General features: G+C 41.7%; 1 protein-coding gene across 3 annotated transcripts in view; it reads right to left on the minus strand.

Annotated features, from left to right (window-relative positions):
- The window catches only part of arhgap35a (Rho GTPase activating protein 35a), a 200,068-nt gene that overhangs the window by 106,871 nt on the left and 77,071 nt on the right, over positions 1 to 16,126 (minus strand). For all 3 annotated transcript variants that reach the window (XM_073029341.1, XM_073029342.1, XM_073029343.1), the window contains one exon: positions 12,151 to 16,043. In XM_073029341.1, coding sequence (XP_072885442.1) covers positions 12,151 to 15,867 — 3,717 coding nt within the window. In that variant the 5' untranslated portion in view covers positions 15,868 to 16,043. The remainder of the gene's footprint in view (positions 1 to 12,150; positions 16,044 to 16,126) is intronic.

Below are 16,126 nucleotides of genomic sequence, written 5' to 3' on the forward strand. Positions count from 1 at the left end.
AATTTTCTAGAAATAAAATTTGAAAAAAATCTTCCTCCTATATGTCAATTTGTCACCACCTGTCACAACAGCGATGTCATTAGCAAACAAATACAATATTGGGGCTGTACTTAGCCACACAATCATAAGTAGAAAGTGAGCAGAGCAGGGGGCTAAGTACACAGCTCTATATTCTACCTGTGCTGATGGAGTGTGTGTCAGCAATCCATATGACTGGTGTCTGCCCATGACAGTACAATATAGGGCAATTCAACTTCAAGTCAAATAATTAACACAGATGCCAACTTCGAAAGTCTCCCCGTGCATATATTGTGATTCATTACTTTTGCCAAGAGTCACACAATACCCTTCACAGCAAGCTGACCTTGCAGGTGAGCACACAGTGCATCGATGAATTTGATAGGGGCCACAGCTAATAGCTTTCAAATTATCAAACCACCTGAATAGTTTTTAAACCACCTCTATCGCAGAGCAAACACTTTTGTTTCAACCAGCTTCTAATCTTTCTAGCATGCATACTAATGATGAGGCCTATTTCTTAGGGATTGGACGTTATCCAGTACCAGACAGAAACAACCGGGTCTATAAGCAAAGCATGCAAACTCAATGTCAACTTCAGCTACAAAACGCAGGTCAGTTGAACTAACCCCGCTAAGGGAGCATGCGGGAGGCTGAGATGCGATTTTTTTTTGTCTGCGGGGGAATCAGTAACTATGGGAAAATGAGCAGGAAAGTGCAGCTCAGGCCAATGATCAGAGCATTGTGATCGTTGAATAGTGGAGCAGGCTTAAGGGGGCGGATAGTCTATTTCTATTTCTTGCATCTCTGCGTTCCACTGTGGGACTGCAGCGATCCTATTGGCACAAAGTTTGAGCTGAGATTTGGAATCTTCTGAGAGACCTCGGGCTTGCCAGCAGATTCTAGTAGTTGTTTTTCCAAACACATCTTTGTTCTGAGACCACATTCAAATAAAAAGCACTCAGTTGCAATTCTTCAGAGCTCTTAACAGACTGGTGAACGGGCGGCGACAATATTTAGTGTAATATATAATAAAGGTATTCATCAGAAACAGATTAAAATTAAAACTAGCTTTAACCTAATTTGTGTGTCTGGATGTTTTAAAATAACATTCTTTTACAGACAAGGAATAAGAGAAAACGTCTGGTAAAATAGAAGTCACATTAGACAACAAAGATTTTGCTTCCTGAATACTTCTGGGCGTATCTCATGGATTTTAGGCTGCTGATCATGAAAATCACCATGAAAATTCCCGATCAAGCACCATTTCTTTTAAAATCACCTATATTTGTTATTTCAAATCCTAATTCAAGCCAGAATAACTGATGTCAACATTAAGTTGTGCATTTTTGATTGTCCACAAGTCAAGTCATCAAGGACAGGCAATTTGAAGAGCATCTAGTGGGACTGGAGAAAAACGCATGTTATTATTGAAAATTTTCTAGCCAACTACAAGCAGCTGGTTGACAACATACTTCAAGCATACAAAACCATTAAGTGCAACATGTCACTAATGATTTATTTTCTGCATCCTCATTTAGGTTTCTTCCCTGCAAATCTTGGCGCTGTCAGTGACGAGCATGGTGGAAGGTTTCACCAGGACATTGCAGTCATGGAGAAATGGTATCTGTGCAACTAAAATCTATCAATGCTGACTGATTATTATTGGACACTTAAGCGACAAACCTCAGACACTGAGTAATAACCAAAATCACCAAAACGTCAAAACATTTCAAGCTTAGTAGAACTATTACAAAGTGTCAGCATCATTATGCAATTAAAAGCATTGTATTCAATAAAAGTGAATTTCTTTTTCCTCCCAACTCCTACATGATATAAATAGTCTGAAACTATAGGTGCATTCAGCTTCAGATGGTCTATCATAAAGTTAAAAATTCTGAGGAAGTACACTTTTGAGAAAATTCTGTGTCTTGTGTTACTGGTGAGATTATACACTCAGCGAATAGTTTCATCAGTAATGACTATCAACCAATTCAGAACCTGGGAACTCTTCTCAGCCAGTTCAACATCACCCCAAGCATTACTTCAGTAATCACCCTCACACTGCCGGACTTTCATGAAAAGAATACAAAAACTATTCACTTCAAGAAAGTAAACACAGAGCTTATGAACTATAGCAAACAAATAAGGTTCGCAAATGGTTCAAAAAGTTCAGATGGAGACTGCACTTCCAACTAGACAGAGTAGACATCACTGAGCAACTCCCAAGTCAATGCTGATAACCACTCTCTAAAAGTCATCATCATTTTGTGCCATGGACGATCATGGTGACCATGATTGTTCTCGGCATAATTTTTCTACTTAAGTGGTTTGCCATTGCTTTCTTCTGGGCAGTGTGCTTACAAGACGGGTTTTTACAATGACCCCCGCCATTATCAATACTCTCCAGAGATTGTCTGCATGGTGACAGTGGTCACCTAATCAGGACTTGTAAAAGTAACAGATTAAAAACACTATTTATATTCATCTATTCTTCATTGTGCAGTTGGAAAATATACTCTTATTCATTAATTAAGAATCATAGAAAACCACAATACAGAAACAGGCCCTTTTGAACCATCTAGCCCATGCAGAACAATTTAAACTGCCTACTCCCATGGACCTGCACTGGGACTATAGCCCTCCATACCATTATCCATGTACCTATCCAAACCTCCGTTAAATGCTGAAATTGAAATTGCACCACTTACGCTGGAAGCTCGTTCCACATTCCCATGACCCTCTGAGTGGAAAATGTTTCCCCTTAAATATTTCACCTTTCACTCTTAACCCATGACCTCTGGTTGTAGTCCCACCCAACCTTAATGGAAAAAGCCTACTCTATACCCTTCAATTCTCTATACTTCTACCAAATCTCCTCAGACTTCTAACATGCCAAAGAATAAAGTCCTAACCTATTCAATCTTTCTCTATAACTCAGGTTCTCCAGACCTGGCAAAATCCTTGTAAATTTTCTCTGTACTCATTTAACCTTATTTAGATCAGTCCTGTAGGCAGGTGACTGAACCAGCACACAATACTCCAAATTAGGCCTCACAGAACTTCAACAAAACGCCCCATCTCTACTGCTCAATACTTTAATTTTGAAGGCCAATGGGTCAAAAGCTTTCTTTACAACCTACCATACACTACCTAAAGTGAGTTGCTGCAATTCATTTTGTTCGTTCTTTAGGGGAGTAAAGCGCAGCGGTTAGTGCAACACTATTACAGCTCGTGGTGTCAGGGTGTCTGGAGCTCAATTTCGGCATTTCATGCGCGAAGTTTGCATGTCCTTCCTGTGGAATGTGTGGGTTTCCTCACGGTGCTCCAGTTTCTTCCCATAGTCCAAAGACGAACTGGTTAGTAGCTTAATTGGCCTTTGCAAATTGTCCTGGGATCAGGCTAGGGTGAAGTAGGCGGGTTGCTGGGCAACGCAGCTCGAAGAGCCAGAGGAACCTGCTCCGCATGGAATCTCTCAATAAATAAATGCATTGCCCATCTGTCATCGGTCAAAACAGCATTACCAATTAATATGGACTTTGTTTTTAAAATGGTTAGGCAGCACCCTTTAAAAAAAATAATGACCTTAAGCAGAAATGTTAGATGGTGAATAATGTGCAGAGGCTCCAGATTAGAACCGGGATATTTCTGCTATCCATTATCCAGGAATACCAAAAGGAGACTGTTGTATTCCAGCCCCCTCCCCCGATCCAGTAATAAACCTGTGATCATGATGAGAGCTTCATGTATGTACCTCTGCACCTAAAACTGAGGCAGACAAGTTCAAAAGACATTGCAAATGGGCAATTCTAGGCATACAGGACGCAGTACTGAAATTATATAAACCTGTTATTCTCCAAATGCAAAGCATTTCTGATGTTTACATATCACACATGTTTCAGAGATCAGCAGAGCTCTGCGCTGTTTCACATTAAATGCAGAGGGCAAGCTATTTCATGAAATCAGGGAGAGCACCATATGAAGAGTCATATATATTACAATCAGAATCAGGTTTATTATCACCAGCATGTGTCGTGAAATGTGTTAACTTAGCAGCAGCAGTTCAATGCAATACATAATATAGAGAAAATATTAATAATAAATAAATGAGTAAATAAATCAATTATAGTATATGTATATTGCATAGATTAAAAATCGTGCAAAAACAGAAATAATATATTAAAAAAGTGAGACAGTGTTGACGGGTTCAATGTCTATTTAGGAATCAGATGGCAGAGGGGAAGAAGCTGTTCCTGAATCGCTGGGTGTGTGTCTTCAGGCTCCTTTACCTCCTCCCTGATAGTAACAGTGAGAAAAGGGCATGCCCTGGGTGTTGGATGTCCTTAATAATGGATGCTGCCCTTCTGAGACACCACTCTTTGACGATGTCCTGGGTACTTTGAGAGCTAGTACCCAAGATGGAGCTGACTAAATTTACAACCCTCAGCAACTTCTTCTGGTCCTGCGCAGTAGCCCCCCCCCCCCCCCCCCCAATAAACCTGATCAAAAGGAAAGACCTTTTAAATAGCATTCTATCAAAAGTCCATGCTCCTGTTAGGGAGACAGGTAAAACCGGCAAGGTCTGGGAGCCTTGGCTGACTGGAGATAGAGGCTTATGTATTTGAACCTGGGCCAAAAAAGAAAGCTAGAAACAGTCACCTTGTGTACATTAAAGAAATGGAACGTACACTAAGATTTTTTTTAAAAGGCTAAGTTATTGAGCTGTTGGAAGTAGCTGAAATTCACATTGTGGTGTTTAAAATTGCTAGTGCACCTCAAAAGTAAAATTCAGAATGTACTCACGTCTTTCCCATTTTGCTTCATGTTATTTATTGATTTGTACAGTACTATTTTAAAGCTTAGCTTAGAACAGTTAGAAAAACTTGCATGTTTTCTCTTAACAGAGGCAACTGCTATTTAACACTTATAATGTTGTCTCCCTCAATAGATCCCACATGCTGTGCTAATGCAACCAAATATTACCTCGGTTCCGCAGTTAGCACTTCTGGCTCCCAACAGGGCTGCGGCTTCCAACTTAATCAGGATTTGAGCAGGTTATCAAGGCATTTCACAATACTACTATAGTGATATGGCTGCAAGGTGACCAAGCACTGGGAACGGCATATTCCAAAAGAGGGAAGGAGTTGAAGGTGGTTTTGTTCATCAAGGAATCAGCGTGGTGCTGAGTGAAATAAATGCAATGGATAATGTGCTATCAGTTTCTATGGAAGTAACAAATACCAGGCGGTGGGAGTGGGGGGGGGGTTAGAAGGAGCCATGAACAAACAAACAGATACACACAGAAAATGCTGCAGGAACTCTGCAGGTCAGGCAGCATCTATGGAAATGAATAAACAGTCAATGTTTTGGGCCGAGACTCTTCTTCAGGACCGGAAAGGGGGAAAGCACCAGAATAAAAAGGTGGAGGGAGGGGAAGGAGGATAGCTCAAAGGTGAAGGGTGAAATCTGGTGGGTGGGAAAAGTAAAGGGCAATCTGATAGGAGAGTGGATTACAAGGGAAGTTGGGGGGGACCCAGGGGGAAGTGACAGGCAGGTGAGAAGAGATAAGAGACTAGGGTGGGGAATAGAAGGAGAGGGATTTTCTTTTCTCTTAAATGAGAAGAAATTGTTATTCAGGTTGGAGGCTACCTAGATGGCTACCTCCACCCCGAGGGTGGCCTCACCTTGGCACAAGAGACCATGGACCGGAAGTTCTGCCTTTGGCAGAGGGAGCAGAGGTGCTCCATTCAAGCACCTCCCTTCAAACACTGCCTCTCAATAGGACAGAGTATAAACAGGGAGATATCAAAAGAAAGATGAGCTCAGAAATGCAGTACGGGTGATATTTATTGGAGTGTTCAAACCATCAAAGGCAGAGCAGAAGAGAATTTGCGGAATTTGTCAGGGACTGCTTCTTATAGAACGTCCCCAGAAACAGCTTAGTTTAGTTTTGGTTATGTCTTCTAATGAAGTAGGATTAATAAATCATGCTGTGTTAAGGATCCTCTAGGGAGAAGCGATCAAAATATTGTAAAATTTCAGATGCAGTTTGAGGGCAAAAAAACCTAGGGTCCATAACCAATACCATTTATGCAATCCACTTCACACCAAAACCCAGCTCAGAGGATAAGCAGAAGCAGATATTTAAACAGCTAATCCAAAACACTTGGCAGAAATTTATCCTAATTAGAAAAGGAGATCCCAGGAGAAAGAGGAACATGCCTGCTAAAATCCTGTTAACTTAACAAAGGAGGTCAAAGAAAATATTTAATCAAGGACTAAAGCATATAAAGTGACAAGGGACTGTGGAACAACACAGAATTGGTACGGCACAGTAGCATAGAGGTTAGCACAACACTTTGCAGTACAGGTAATCCAGGTTCAATACTCTCTGCGGTCTGTAAGGAGTTTGTATATTCTCCCTGTGACTGCACGGGTTTTATCTTATGATCTAAAGATGTACTGGTTGGTCAAGTTCACAAATACAAGAAAATCTGCAGATACCAGAAACGCAGAGAAACACACACAAAAAACTGGAGAAACAATTGACGTTTCTAGCTGAGACCCGTCATCGGGATCTAATGCATTTTGTTTGCCAATGGTAGGTTAGTTGGGTCAATGCAAATTGTCCTGTGGTTAGGCTTAGATTAAAACGGAGGACTGCTAGGTGGCATGGCTTGAAGGACCAGAGGTATAATATTGGAATAATATTCCATGTTATATCTCAATAAATAAATACAACCAATTGGAAATTTTAGAAAAAGCAACAGTGGGAGATTGAGGAAGAAATTGATGGAGGGAAAATATGACAAAATCAGAAGCAAACAGCAAGGTATTTATGGATATAAAAAGGAAGAGATTAACTTAGTGTGGTCTGGGTCCCAATGACTTTAAGGATTTTATAGAAAGCAGTCATAGAGTCAGTGCAACCATGGTTGAAGTTTTTCCAAGACTCACTGATTTCAAGGAAGATACCAGCAGATGGGAGAATCACAAATGTGACTTCATTTCTTTAAAAAAAAATGGATGGAAGGCTTGTTATTCTGATATCCATTACTGGCAATTTGAAGTCAACAAATCAAGAAAAGCTGCTAGATATTTAGAAAAAAATGTAATCAAACCAAATCATAATGGTTTTGTGCATGATAAATCATGTTTGACAAATTTGTTAGGAGTTCTTTGATTTATTTAATATGCAGAATTGATTGAAGGAAACCTATAGATGAGGAGTATTTCAATTTTCAGAAAATATTTGACAATTTGCCACATAAAAGCCTGGTGTACAAGAGCACATAATATTGGGGAATGATGCAAACTTGGATTAAGTTCGTTGCCATAGGTGGCTATGGAGGCTAAGACACTGGGTATATTTAAGGCAGAGGTCGTTAGATTCTTGATTAGTCAGGGCATGAAGGGATACGGGGAGAAGGTTGGAGATTGGGGCTGAGAGGGAAAATGGATCAATCATGATGAAATGGTGGCAAAGACTTGATGGGCCAAATGGTCTAATTCTATTCCTATACCTTATGATTTTATAACTGAAGCTTGGTTACTGCAGAGAAGATGCTGAAGAAACGTGGGGTTTTTTAAAGCTATGAGAATATACTTAGTTGCTAGTTAAATAATTGTTGTCCATCAACTTTTAATTGATAATTAATATGATAGCATAGCAGTTAGGATAACGCTATTACAGCACCAGCTGTAAAATCATGGGTTCAATCCCTGTTGCTGTGACTGCACAGGTTTCCTCAGAGTGCTCCAGTTTCACCCCACAGTCCAAACATTAGGGTTAGTAAGCTGTGGGCATGCTATGTTGGCACTGGAAGCAGAGCCACACTCACAGGCTGCCCAGCACATTGCTCACTGATTTAATTTGCCACAATCTCGTCACTGTATGATTTGACGTAAATGTGACAAAGTTAATCTTTATCTTAATTTACAACTTTTATTAATGACTTGAAACGACTTGAAACATGACCTTGAAGGGTCTATCAGGACTTTGGAAGTGAACGCAGATAGTTTGAATGATAGCTTGAATGAGTGGGTAAGCTCTTGGCAAATGAAGCTTATGGACATCACAGTGGCGTAGTGGTTAGCACAACACTTTACAAACCAGCTGCCTGTAAGGAGTTTGTTTGTTCTCCCCGTGCTGCGTGGGTTTCCTCCCACAGTCCAAAGATGTCCCAGTTGGAAGGTTATTGCTCATTGTAAATTGCCCTGCGATTAGGCTGGGATCAAATCAGGAGATCATTGGATGGCACGGCTCGACTCAAAGGGCCTACTCCACGCTGTATCTCAATAAGTAAATATATAAATAGATCCAGCGCATTACACTGATGTAGCATGGCACGCCAACAATGATGAGACAACCCACAGAGAGCAGGCTGAAGAGCTCGAGGCCGGGTGCCAAGCAAATAACCTCTTCCTCAATGTCAACAAGACGAAGGAGATGATTATCAGCTTCAGGAGAACTCACACCCCCCCCCCCCCCCCCTTTACATCAGCAGCGCAGCAGTGGAAACCACAAGCAGTTTCAAACTCCTAGGAGCGCAAATCACGCACGGTCTCTCATGGTTCTAGAATACAACCTCCTCAGTCACGAAAGCTCACCAATGCCTATACTTTTTGAAGCGGGTGAAGGTTATTACAACTTTCTACAGATGCACAGTAGAGAGAGCAAGTTGTACGGGATGGAAACTACACTGCTGCGGACAGGAGGGCTCTACAACGGGTAATTAAACTGCCAATGCATCATTGCCACCTTCCTCCCCACCGTCAAGGTGATATATACTTAAAAATCAGCAACTTCCCCCAAGCCATCAAGCTAATGAACACCTCCACCCACTTACCCATCACACAACACTCCCCACTTCATCACTTCCTGTCAGAATCGCCCTATACCTAGTGTCACTTATATACATAGACTGATGATTGCTCATCTTAAGTATATATAATTTTTCTGTTTATATTATTGTGTTCTCTCTGCTTATTGTGATTATTTTAGGCTGCATCAGATCTGGATTTCATTCTCCTTCACATCTGTATACCGATGAATGACAATCTTGAATCTTGAATGTGCGAGGAATTCTAAAGGCAGACCGTTATTTCAACTAGAGAAGATGTTTCTGGAAGGCCACACAATAAAAAGGGCTCGGGCACGGGTCACAAAAAAAAAAAATTAGCAGGCAGATGCAGCAAGTGATGCATATTTGCCGTTATTCACAGGTCGGTTGAAGATTCAAAATAGGACAATTATTGTTACAGAAACAGAGCACTGCTGAAGTACCGTGCACAAGCAATGTCCCTGTATGTAAGAAAGGCATCTGACAAGAGGAATTCCAAAGGATTCACTAGTCTTAATTCCTGGGGCGAGAGAGTTGCCTTGTCACAACCAGCTACAGTAATTAACAAGGGGTGATCTCACTGAAACCCTAGTTGGCAGGACAGACTACATGTCGTGATGTTCCCATGAGCCGGAGAGTCTCCATCAAGACACAGCCCAACTGCCAAGCTCAAGCAGGCCTCACCATTTTGTAAGAGTCCCATCCCTGGTATGGAAACTAGAAAGGGCTAGGGGAGGCAGGGGGGTAATGCTTTTCCTGAGGCAGGTGGAGGAAGGGTTGATGCTTTGCTGCTGCTCGTGCGTTGGGGGGGGGGGGGGGTCGGGGTTTTCATGTTTTTCTGTCATCCATTCTTTGGGGTATTTCTTCTGTTTCATGGACTTCTGCGAAGATCAAGAATTTCAGGTTGCATAACCATATACATTCTCTGAAATTAAATGGAATCACTGAACTTCCAGTGTGGCCAAGTATGCCCATTCTATTCACTCCACTGCTGATGGTCACATCTTCTGTCAAATCTCTATACAGCGATCCACTTCTTTAAAACTACTTTGAAAGTACACAGAGCACAAAGTTTGCTTGAGGAACAGTACATCTGATTGGCCACAATGATCTTTTGGTCAGAGATTTTCCAGAAACATCAGCTCTTTACAAATTTATGAGTACTTTCACTAGTGCCAGCAAGTTTCTTCAGACTAGGACTAAAGCCAAGTATCCTGAGCCTACTGGTCAAATCTAGGGATTTCCTGGTTGCATTCTACCACTAGCTGGTTATATCACTATTTTATATGGAGCCACTAATGCACAGGATTGGAAAAAGCTCCAGTCTTCCCACCATTGAGGACACCTTCAAGATGAGGTAGCTCAAGAAGTCCCATCACTGAGGACTTCACTATCTGGGACATGTCCTCATCTCATTATTACCATTGGGGAGGTGGTACAGGAGCCTGAAGACATGCACAACATTTTAGGATCAGCTTCATTCCCTCCACTATCAGATTTCTCAAAGTTCAAAGTAAATTTATCATCAAAATACATGTCAAGATATACTGCCCTGAGATTAATTTTCTTGCAGTCATTCACAGTAGAACAAAGAAATACAATAGAATCGATGTAAAACAACAAACTTCATAACAGACATCAAAAATGATAAACCTGATTCTGACTCTGGCCATTGGAATTCATGGTCTTGCAATGGAATGCAATCTGTGTAATACAGTACTCGCCAATTATCAGCCTACCATCCTCCCCTCCGTGCAATACAGCACTCACCAATTATCAGCCTACCCATCCACTTCTCAAGAAAGCTAAGCTTAACTATCCTGGCATTCCCGCTCCCAAAAAAAAGGTTGGCTAAGTATTCATTCCCTCTGTGCAATACAGTGTTCACTAATTATCAATGGCCTCCACTATCTCATGTCAAAAACTGAAATGGACTCAAACAAATAAACACGGTCCTACTGCACATTGCCATACTGGGCTGAGAGGACTCTAATGAAATTGCTAATGGGCACTGCACATTGTGCAAAGTTCAAAAAATGTTTTTTTTTAAAATAACAAACTCTTGCGGAATCTAGGGTTCTGTGGAACCCCAGTTGAGAAACCCTACTCTATTCAATAGCATTCCTTAAAGCCTCGTGGGTTAATATGAGCTAGCCCAATCAAAACTTCCCAGTTTGCATCATTCTACATTTATCAGGAATAAATTCCATCTGATCTATAATGTACTGTAGCCGTAGATAGCATTCGCTGCTGTCCACAACATTGAACTATTGCTATAATCCACAAATTTAGTAATTATATAATAAGCAACAAAGACCATAGAACCAATTGCTAAAATACACCACTGACCACAGATTTCCAATAGGAAAAGCATTCTTCCATTACTATCTTATCACACCCCATTGAATATTGAAAGGTTTGGGTAGAGTGGATGAGGAAGAATTATCGGGAAGTCTAGGACGAGGGCAGACAGCCTTAGAACAGAGGTGAAGAAAAATTTCTTTAGCCAGAGGGTGGTGAATCTGTGCAATTCTTTGCCATAGGTGGCTATACAGACTGTTTTTGGGAGTATTTAAGGTGGAGGTTGACAGGAGAAAGCAGGAGAATGGCATTGAGAGGGATAATAAATCAGCCATAACAGAATAGCAGAACTGACTCGATGGGTTGAACTGGGTAATTTTGCTCCTATATCTTATGGTCTTAACCTTGTAGATCAGCCTACCATACAGGACATTATCAAACACCTTGTGATCACAATGACAACATCAATCACCTGTCATCATTAACCTTTCTATTCATCTCCTCAAAATATTCATATTACAGGGGCTGGATTTTCCCCACAAAGCCAGACTACCTATGGTCTCTGCCTTTCCAAACATACATACATCTCACCTCCTTTGCACTTTTCCTCAGTTACTTCTCCACAAATACACAACACTTGCCAGCCACCTCTGATTAGCTAACTTCCAATCCTCTGGCACCTCATCTATGGCTAACGAAAATCTCCATCAGAACCCCTGCTTATCCCTTATTCCAGATAGTAACCTAGGACAGATCTCATCCAAGCTGGGGATAATCTTCTAATTATTAATAGGGCAAGACATGATACCTTAACATTATCCAGTACCCCTTCCCTTAAGACAGATGTTCCAAACTGGGATCATAGACCCCTTGGTTAATGGTAGGGGTCCATGCATTAAAAAAGGTTGGGAACCCCTGCCTTAAGGATAAGTCTGTGTACTTCTGCTCAAATTTTTGGAAAGAATTCTGAAAAAGGAAAGCATCTTACCTTTGATGTTGGCCTTCTCAAGCTACGAAGGAGCTTCCCTCGCTTTGACTCATCTCCATCTGTTTCGTAAGTACTGGCTGAATTTTCTCCCTTGGGCAATGATGAATCAGCTTCTGCTTTCTTCTGTGACGACAAGGACCCCAGTTCATCATCGCTCCCAACACTGAAGCTTGTGCGATAACTTGCAAACTTGCCTAATTTTTTGGACCGATCCCTGTACAACGATGGTTTGCTGACGGATGAAAGTTTCCTCTGACGGTCCAGGGAGCTAATATCCATCTCATTATCGGATCCATTACCGCTTCCGTTCGACTGCGACTTAGCAGAAATAGAATTCCTGATGGTTATGATTTTACCCTGGGTACTGTCATGCGGTACCGAGTAGATATTCTCTTCATCCCCTCTCGGTCTTACCAACGTGTCTATTGGCTCTGCATAATCCGAGGTGAAGGACCCATCGTCAGAAGGCGCCCAGCTAACCGTTGAAGACTTTCTCTGCATTTCTTTGCTTCCTGGTTCTTTCCCCTCAGAGGAATCCATCTTCTTCACCAGTTTGTCAAAATGTACCATCGGCTTTGGTTTTACTGGAGGAGGTACTTTGTTACTTAGCCTCTCAAAAGAGCTAAGAGTGCTGCTCAGCAAGTAGTTTTCGTTCCCCTCAGGGTCCACAGAGAGCTTGGACTGCTCTTTGATCCCTGGAGTCCCGGAAGTTTCATCCCGTAGTGCAACGTAAGGTGGTGGACCTTCAACATCCTCATCATAATCAAAGCAATTTGAATTGTTGAGGGGTGAGCTGGGCCTTGGAGAAAAGCCAAACACTTCTTCCATATTACTGCATGCCTCGGCCGCATTATCGTACATGTGTGAAGCTTCAACAATGGTTTTCTTTTCGGCTGCATCTCTGAAAAATGGGGCAAAGATCTCCACATTGTGCTGAAAGGAATACCCACCAGTTATTTTGGTGAATTTTCCACAGATCTCTTGAGCAATTTCTTGGCCTTCTTCAACCTGGTCCCGCGACACATCGCTCTCCATTCCTTCAGCTCCGTCAGTGACTGCCACTAACTGAATAGGAATAATATCCTGCACGTCTGACAAAAAAGCTCTGAGCATGGCCAAGGAAGCTTTGCGTCTTGCTAAGTAAAAAATAATGTACCCATGAACTAATTGGTTTTTCCTTGTGTTGAAAGAGGAATGATAGGAGAGAATAGATAGCTCGACACGCTTACGTGTTGTTCCAATTGGTAACTCAAGCATGGCTGAATTACTGTTCCCAGGTTGCGATGAACTACAAAAATGAGGTTGAATAATGGACAGGAGAACTTCATCCACACCAAAAAGGTCACCACACATCAAACACATGACTATTCGGAGATCTGCATCAGTTAAGTCTTTAATGCTTGGGGAAGAGCTTACGAGATTCAAATTACGTTTCATAGTGTCTAATAAGCCTTTCAGAGCCTGATTGATCTGTAGTTCACTGAAATTTCGTCCAGAACCCACACTGTGAGAAGTTACATCAACAAAAAGGCATTGCAGTTTGTTGGCAAGTTGTTGGCCGTGGTTCCTTAACGACTGTAGTGTTTCTCCACCACTCTCCCTTTTGTAAGCCAGAACTAGTGTTAGAGGCAGCTGCGCTAAATGATTGTCCTTTCGGTCCAAAGTTGATCCTTTCAGTTTCTCTAGGCTCTCTTTTATGTAGTACAAAGATTCTTTGGAGTTGTAGAGGCAAAGGCAACCGTGAGGCTGAAAGGTTGGTGTCTGAAAGGAATTAACCCGATGTTTCACATTACCTTCTATCGGCCGCAATGACAGCTCATACATTTTCCCCTCAAGAACATACTTATCATCCGTACACAACACTCGAATTTCATTAGCCAGTTCATGTGCAAGTCCATCCTTGCCAAGCAGTACAAGGTTCAGCTTGTCAGCATTAGAGTCCGAATGAGAGTTCAGATGGCTTCGATCTGAAGATCGATAAAATTTTGCAGCCAACAACTGCTCAACTTTGCTATCAATACAGTTCTGACTGTTTGGACATGTCTCCTTGGTTGGATGATATACAAAATGAATATGTTTTAACACAAGAGCATCTCGTTCAGCTTGCAGTTTCTGAAGTGCCTTAAATCGTTGCTCATCTCCCAAAACATCCTGGATGAGACCCATTTTCTCCTTGCTAGGCTTGGCATCCAACTCCAATTCATAAAATAACTCTGAATATTCTAAAAGCAGTTCTTGAAATTGATCCTTGGCTTTATCTATAATCTCGCGTTGATGTCTACTGTAAATATCTTGGTATTCTTGCTCTTGGAGCCACTGATAGAATTCCTCATTCATAACAAAACTTCTAGCCTCTTCCCATGGTTTTCCAGGAGTTATGAAGGGCGACGATGACAGATTTTCCTTAAAGGCCCTCCTCATCTCATCTTTTTTTCTTTCATTCTTCAGTTTTTCTAAATGCTTTCTAAATTGATCTTCAGCACATTTCCCAGCCAGCAAGTCAAATGGAATCCGGTTGTCATCCATTTTATCAATATGATCAGTTTTATCCCAGGGTGTCTCACTCAGCACAACAAACCAGGCTGAAAAATCCTGCTTGGTCTTCAACCTCTGCTGTGCCATGGTCCAGTTCAAGTTCTCAATCTCATTCAGATCAGGGAAAAGGGCATCAAGCGCTAGCACAAGTTTATTGAGGTACTTGTTCTTTAAGTGGTCAATGTGCCTCTCTTTGAGCATTAAAATGTGCTGCAAGAACAGTTTTTTGGCCTTTGGGGTTCCTTCGAGATGCACATACTCCAGGAATTCATTTTTCATATGCATTTTCCTAGTGGCATTTGTCCAACTTTCATTATAATGGATGACACACTGGCTAATGATGAAGTCATACTTGTCTTTTGCATTAGCTATTAGTTGACTTTGCTGTTTTAATGCTTCATAATATGGAATTATTTTAGGCCTCGACCGACTTTTATCTATCAACTGCACCAAAGTACTAAAGGCCAATTCCACATTGACATTTGATCGTGCTGACGTCTCCACCACTTGGAGGTTCTTTTTTGTCATGGCAAAGGAGTGAGCTTCACGGATGTATCGCTCCACCCCTTCGTCGCATTTTGTCAGCACCACCACGATAGGTTTCTTTGTTTTTATTATTTGGTTATACAAGTTCGTGATAAATCTAAGCTGGTCCTCAAAGTTCCTGTTCATACCCCGGCTGACATCTATGCAGAGGAGGAAGCCATCAATTAAGAGCTTCCCTTCTGGCATCTGCTTCTGTTCAAAGTCTTGTTCCAGACCCAACTGGTCAGTGCAAATATACATCAACTTTTCAGCAGATGCCAATTTGGTTGCTGCCGCACGTTTAATGTAAGGTTGCAGAGCAGTGCTCCGGTGAGGCTGAAAAGTTTGATCATCGATAAACTCTGTCTGTTCCACCACGTGAATTCGACACTCCACTCCTTCCTCCACTGCTCTACTTACCTCGCCCCAGTACAAAAAATGGTCATTGTTAACAACGCGGCCCCCAAAGTCACTGGTGCTGAGCACCGACGTGTGGTCAAGATGAAAATGATCAGCTTTAGGGCGTACAAATCGATTGCAGAAGCAAGACTTGCCAACACCACACTGGCCTTTCTCCTTCTCTGTCCCAGACAATCCCACCACACTGATGTTGTAACTTGGGATCCGAGCATCCTGTTTTTTTGCCATCATAAGCATCCAATCATCCTGATACGGTCAACAGCATGTTAGTAGTTGTACCTACTCTCAAGTACCACCGTGGGTCTCCTGGCAAGCTGAAGGGTGCGGAGTTACAGACAGGCACCTTTTGCAACACCAGCTCCAAGCCCCATGTTTCTTTGATCCCCAGTATTACGACGTGGTCCTAATAATACCTTGTGAAAGAAAAACAAGACAAAAGGAGCATTCATTAGGATGGAAAATGAAACTGCAATGGAGATAGATAAGTTTTGCATCC

The sequence above is a fragment of the Hemitrygon akajei genome, chromosome 25 (assembly GCF_048418815.1).
Source record: "Hemitrygon akajei chromosome 25, sHemAka1.3, whole genome shotgun sequence".
Classification (NCBI taxonomy): Eukaryota; Metazoa; Chordata; class Chondrichthyes; order Myliobatiformes; family Dasyatidae; genus Hemitrygon; species Hemitrygon akajei.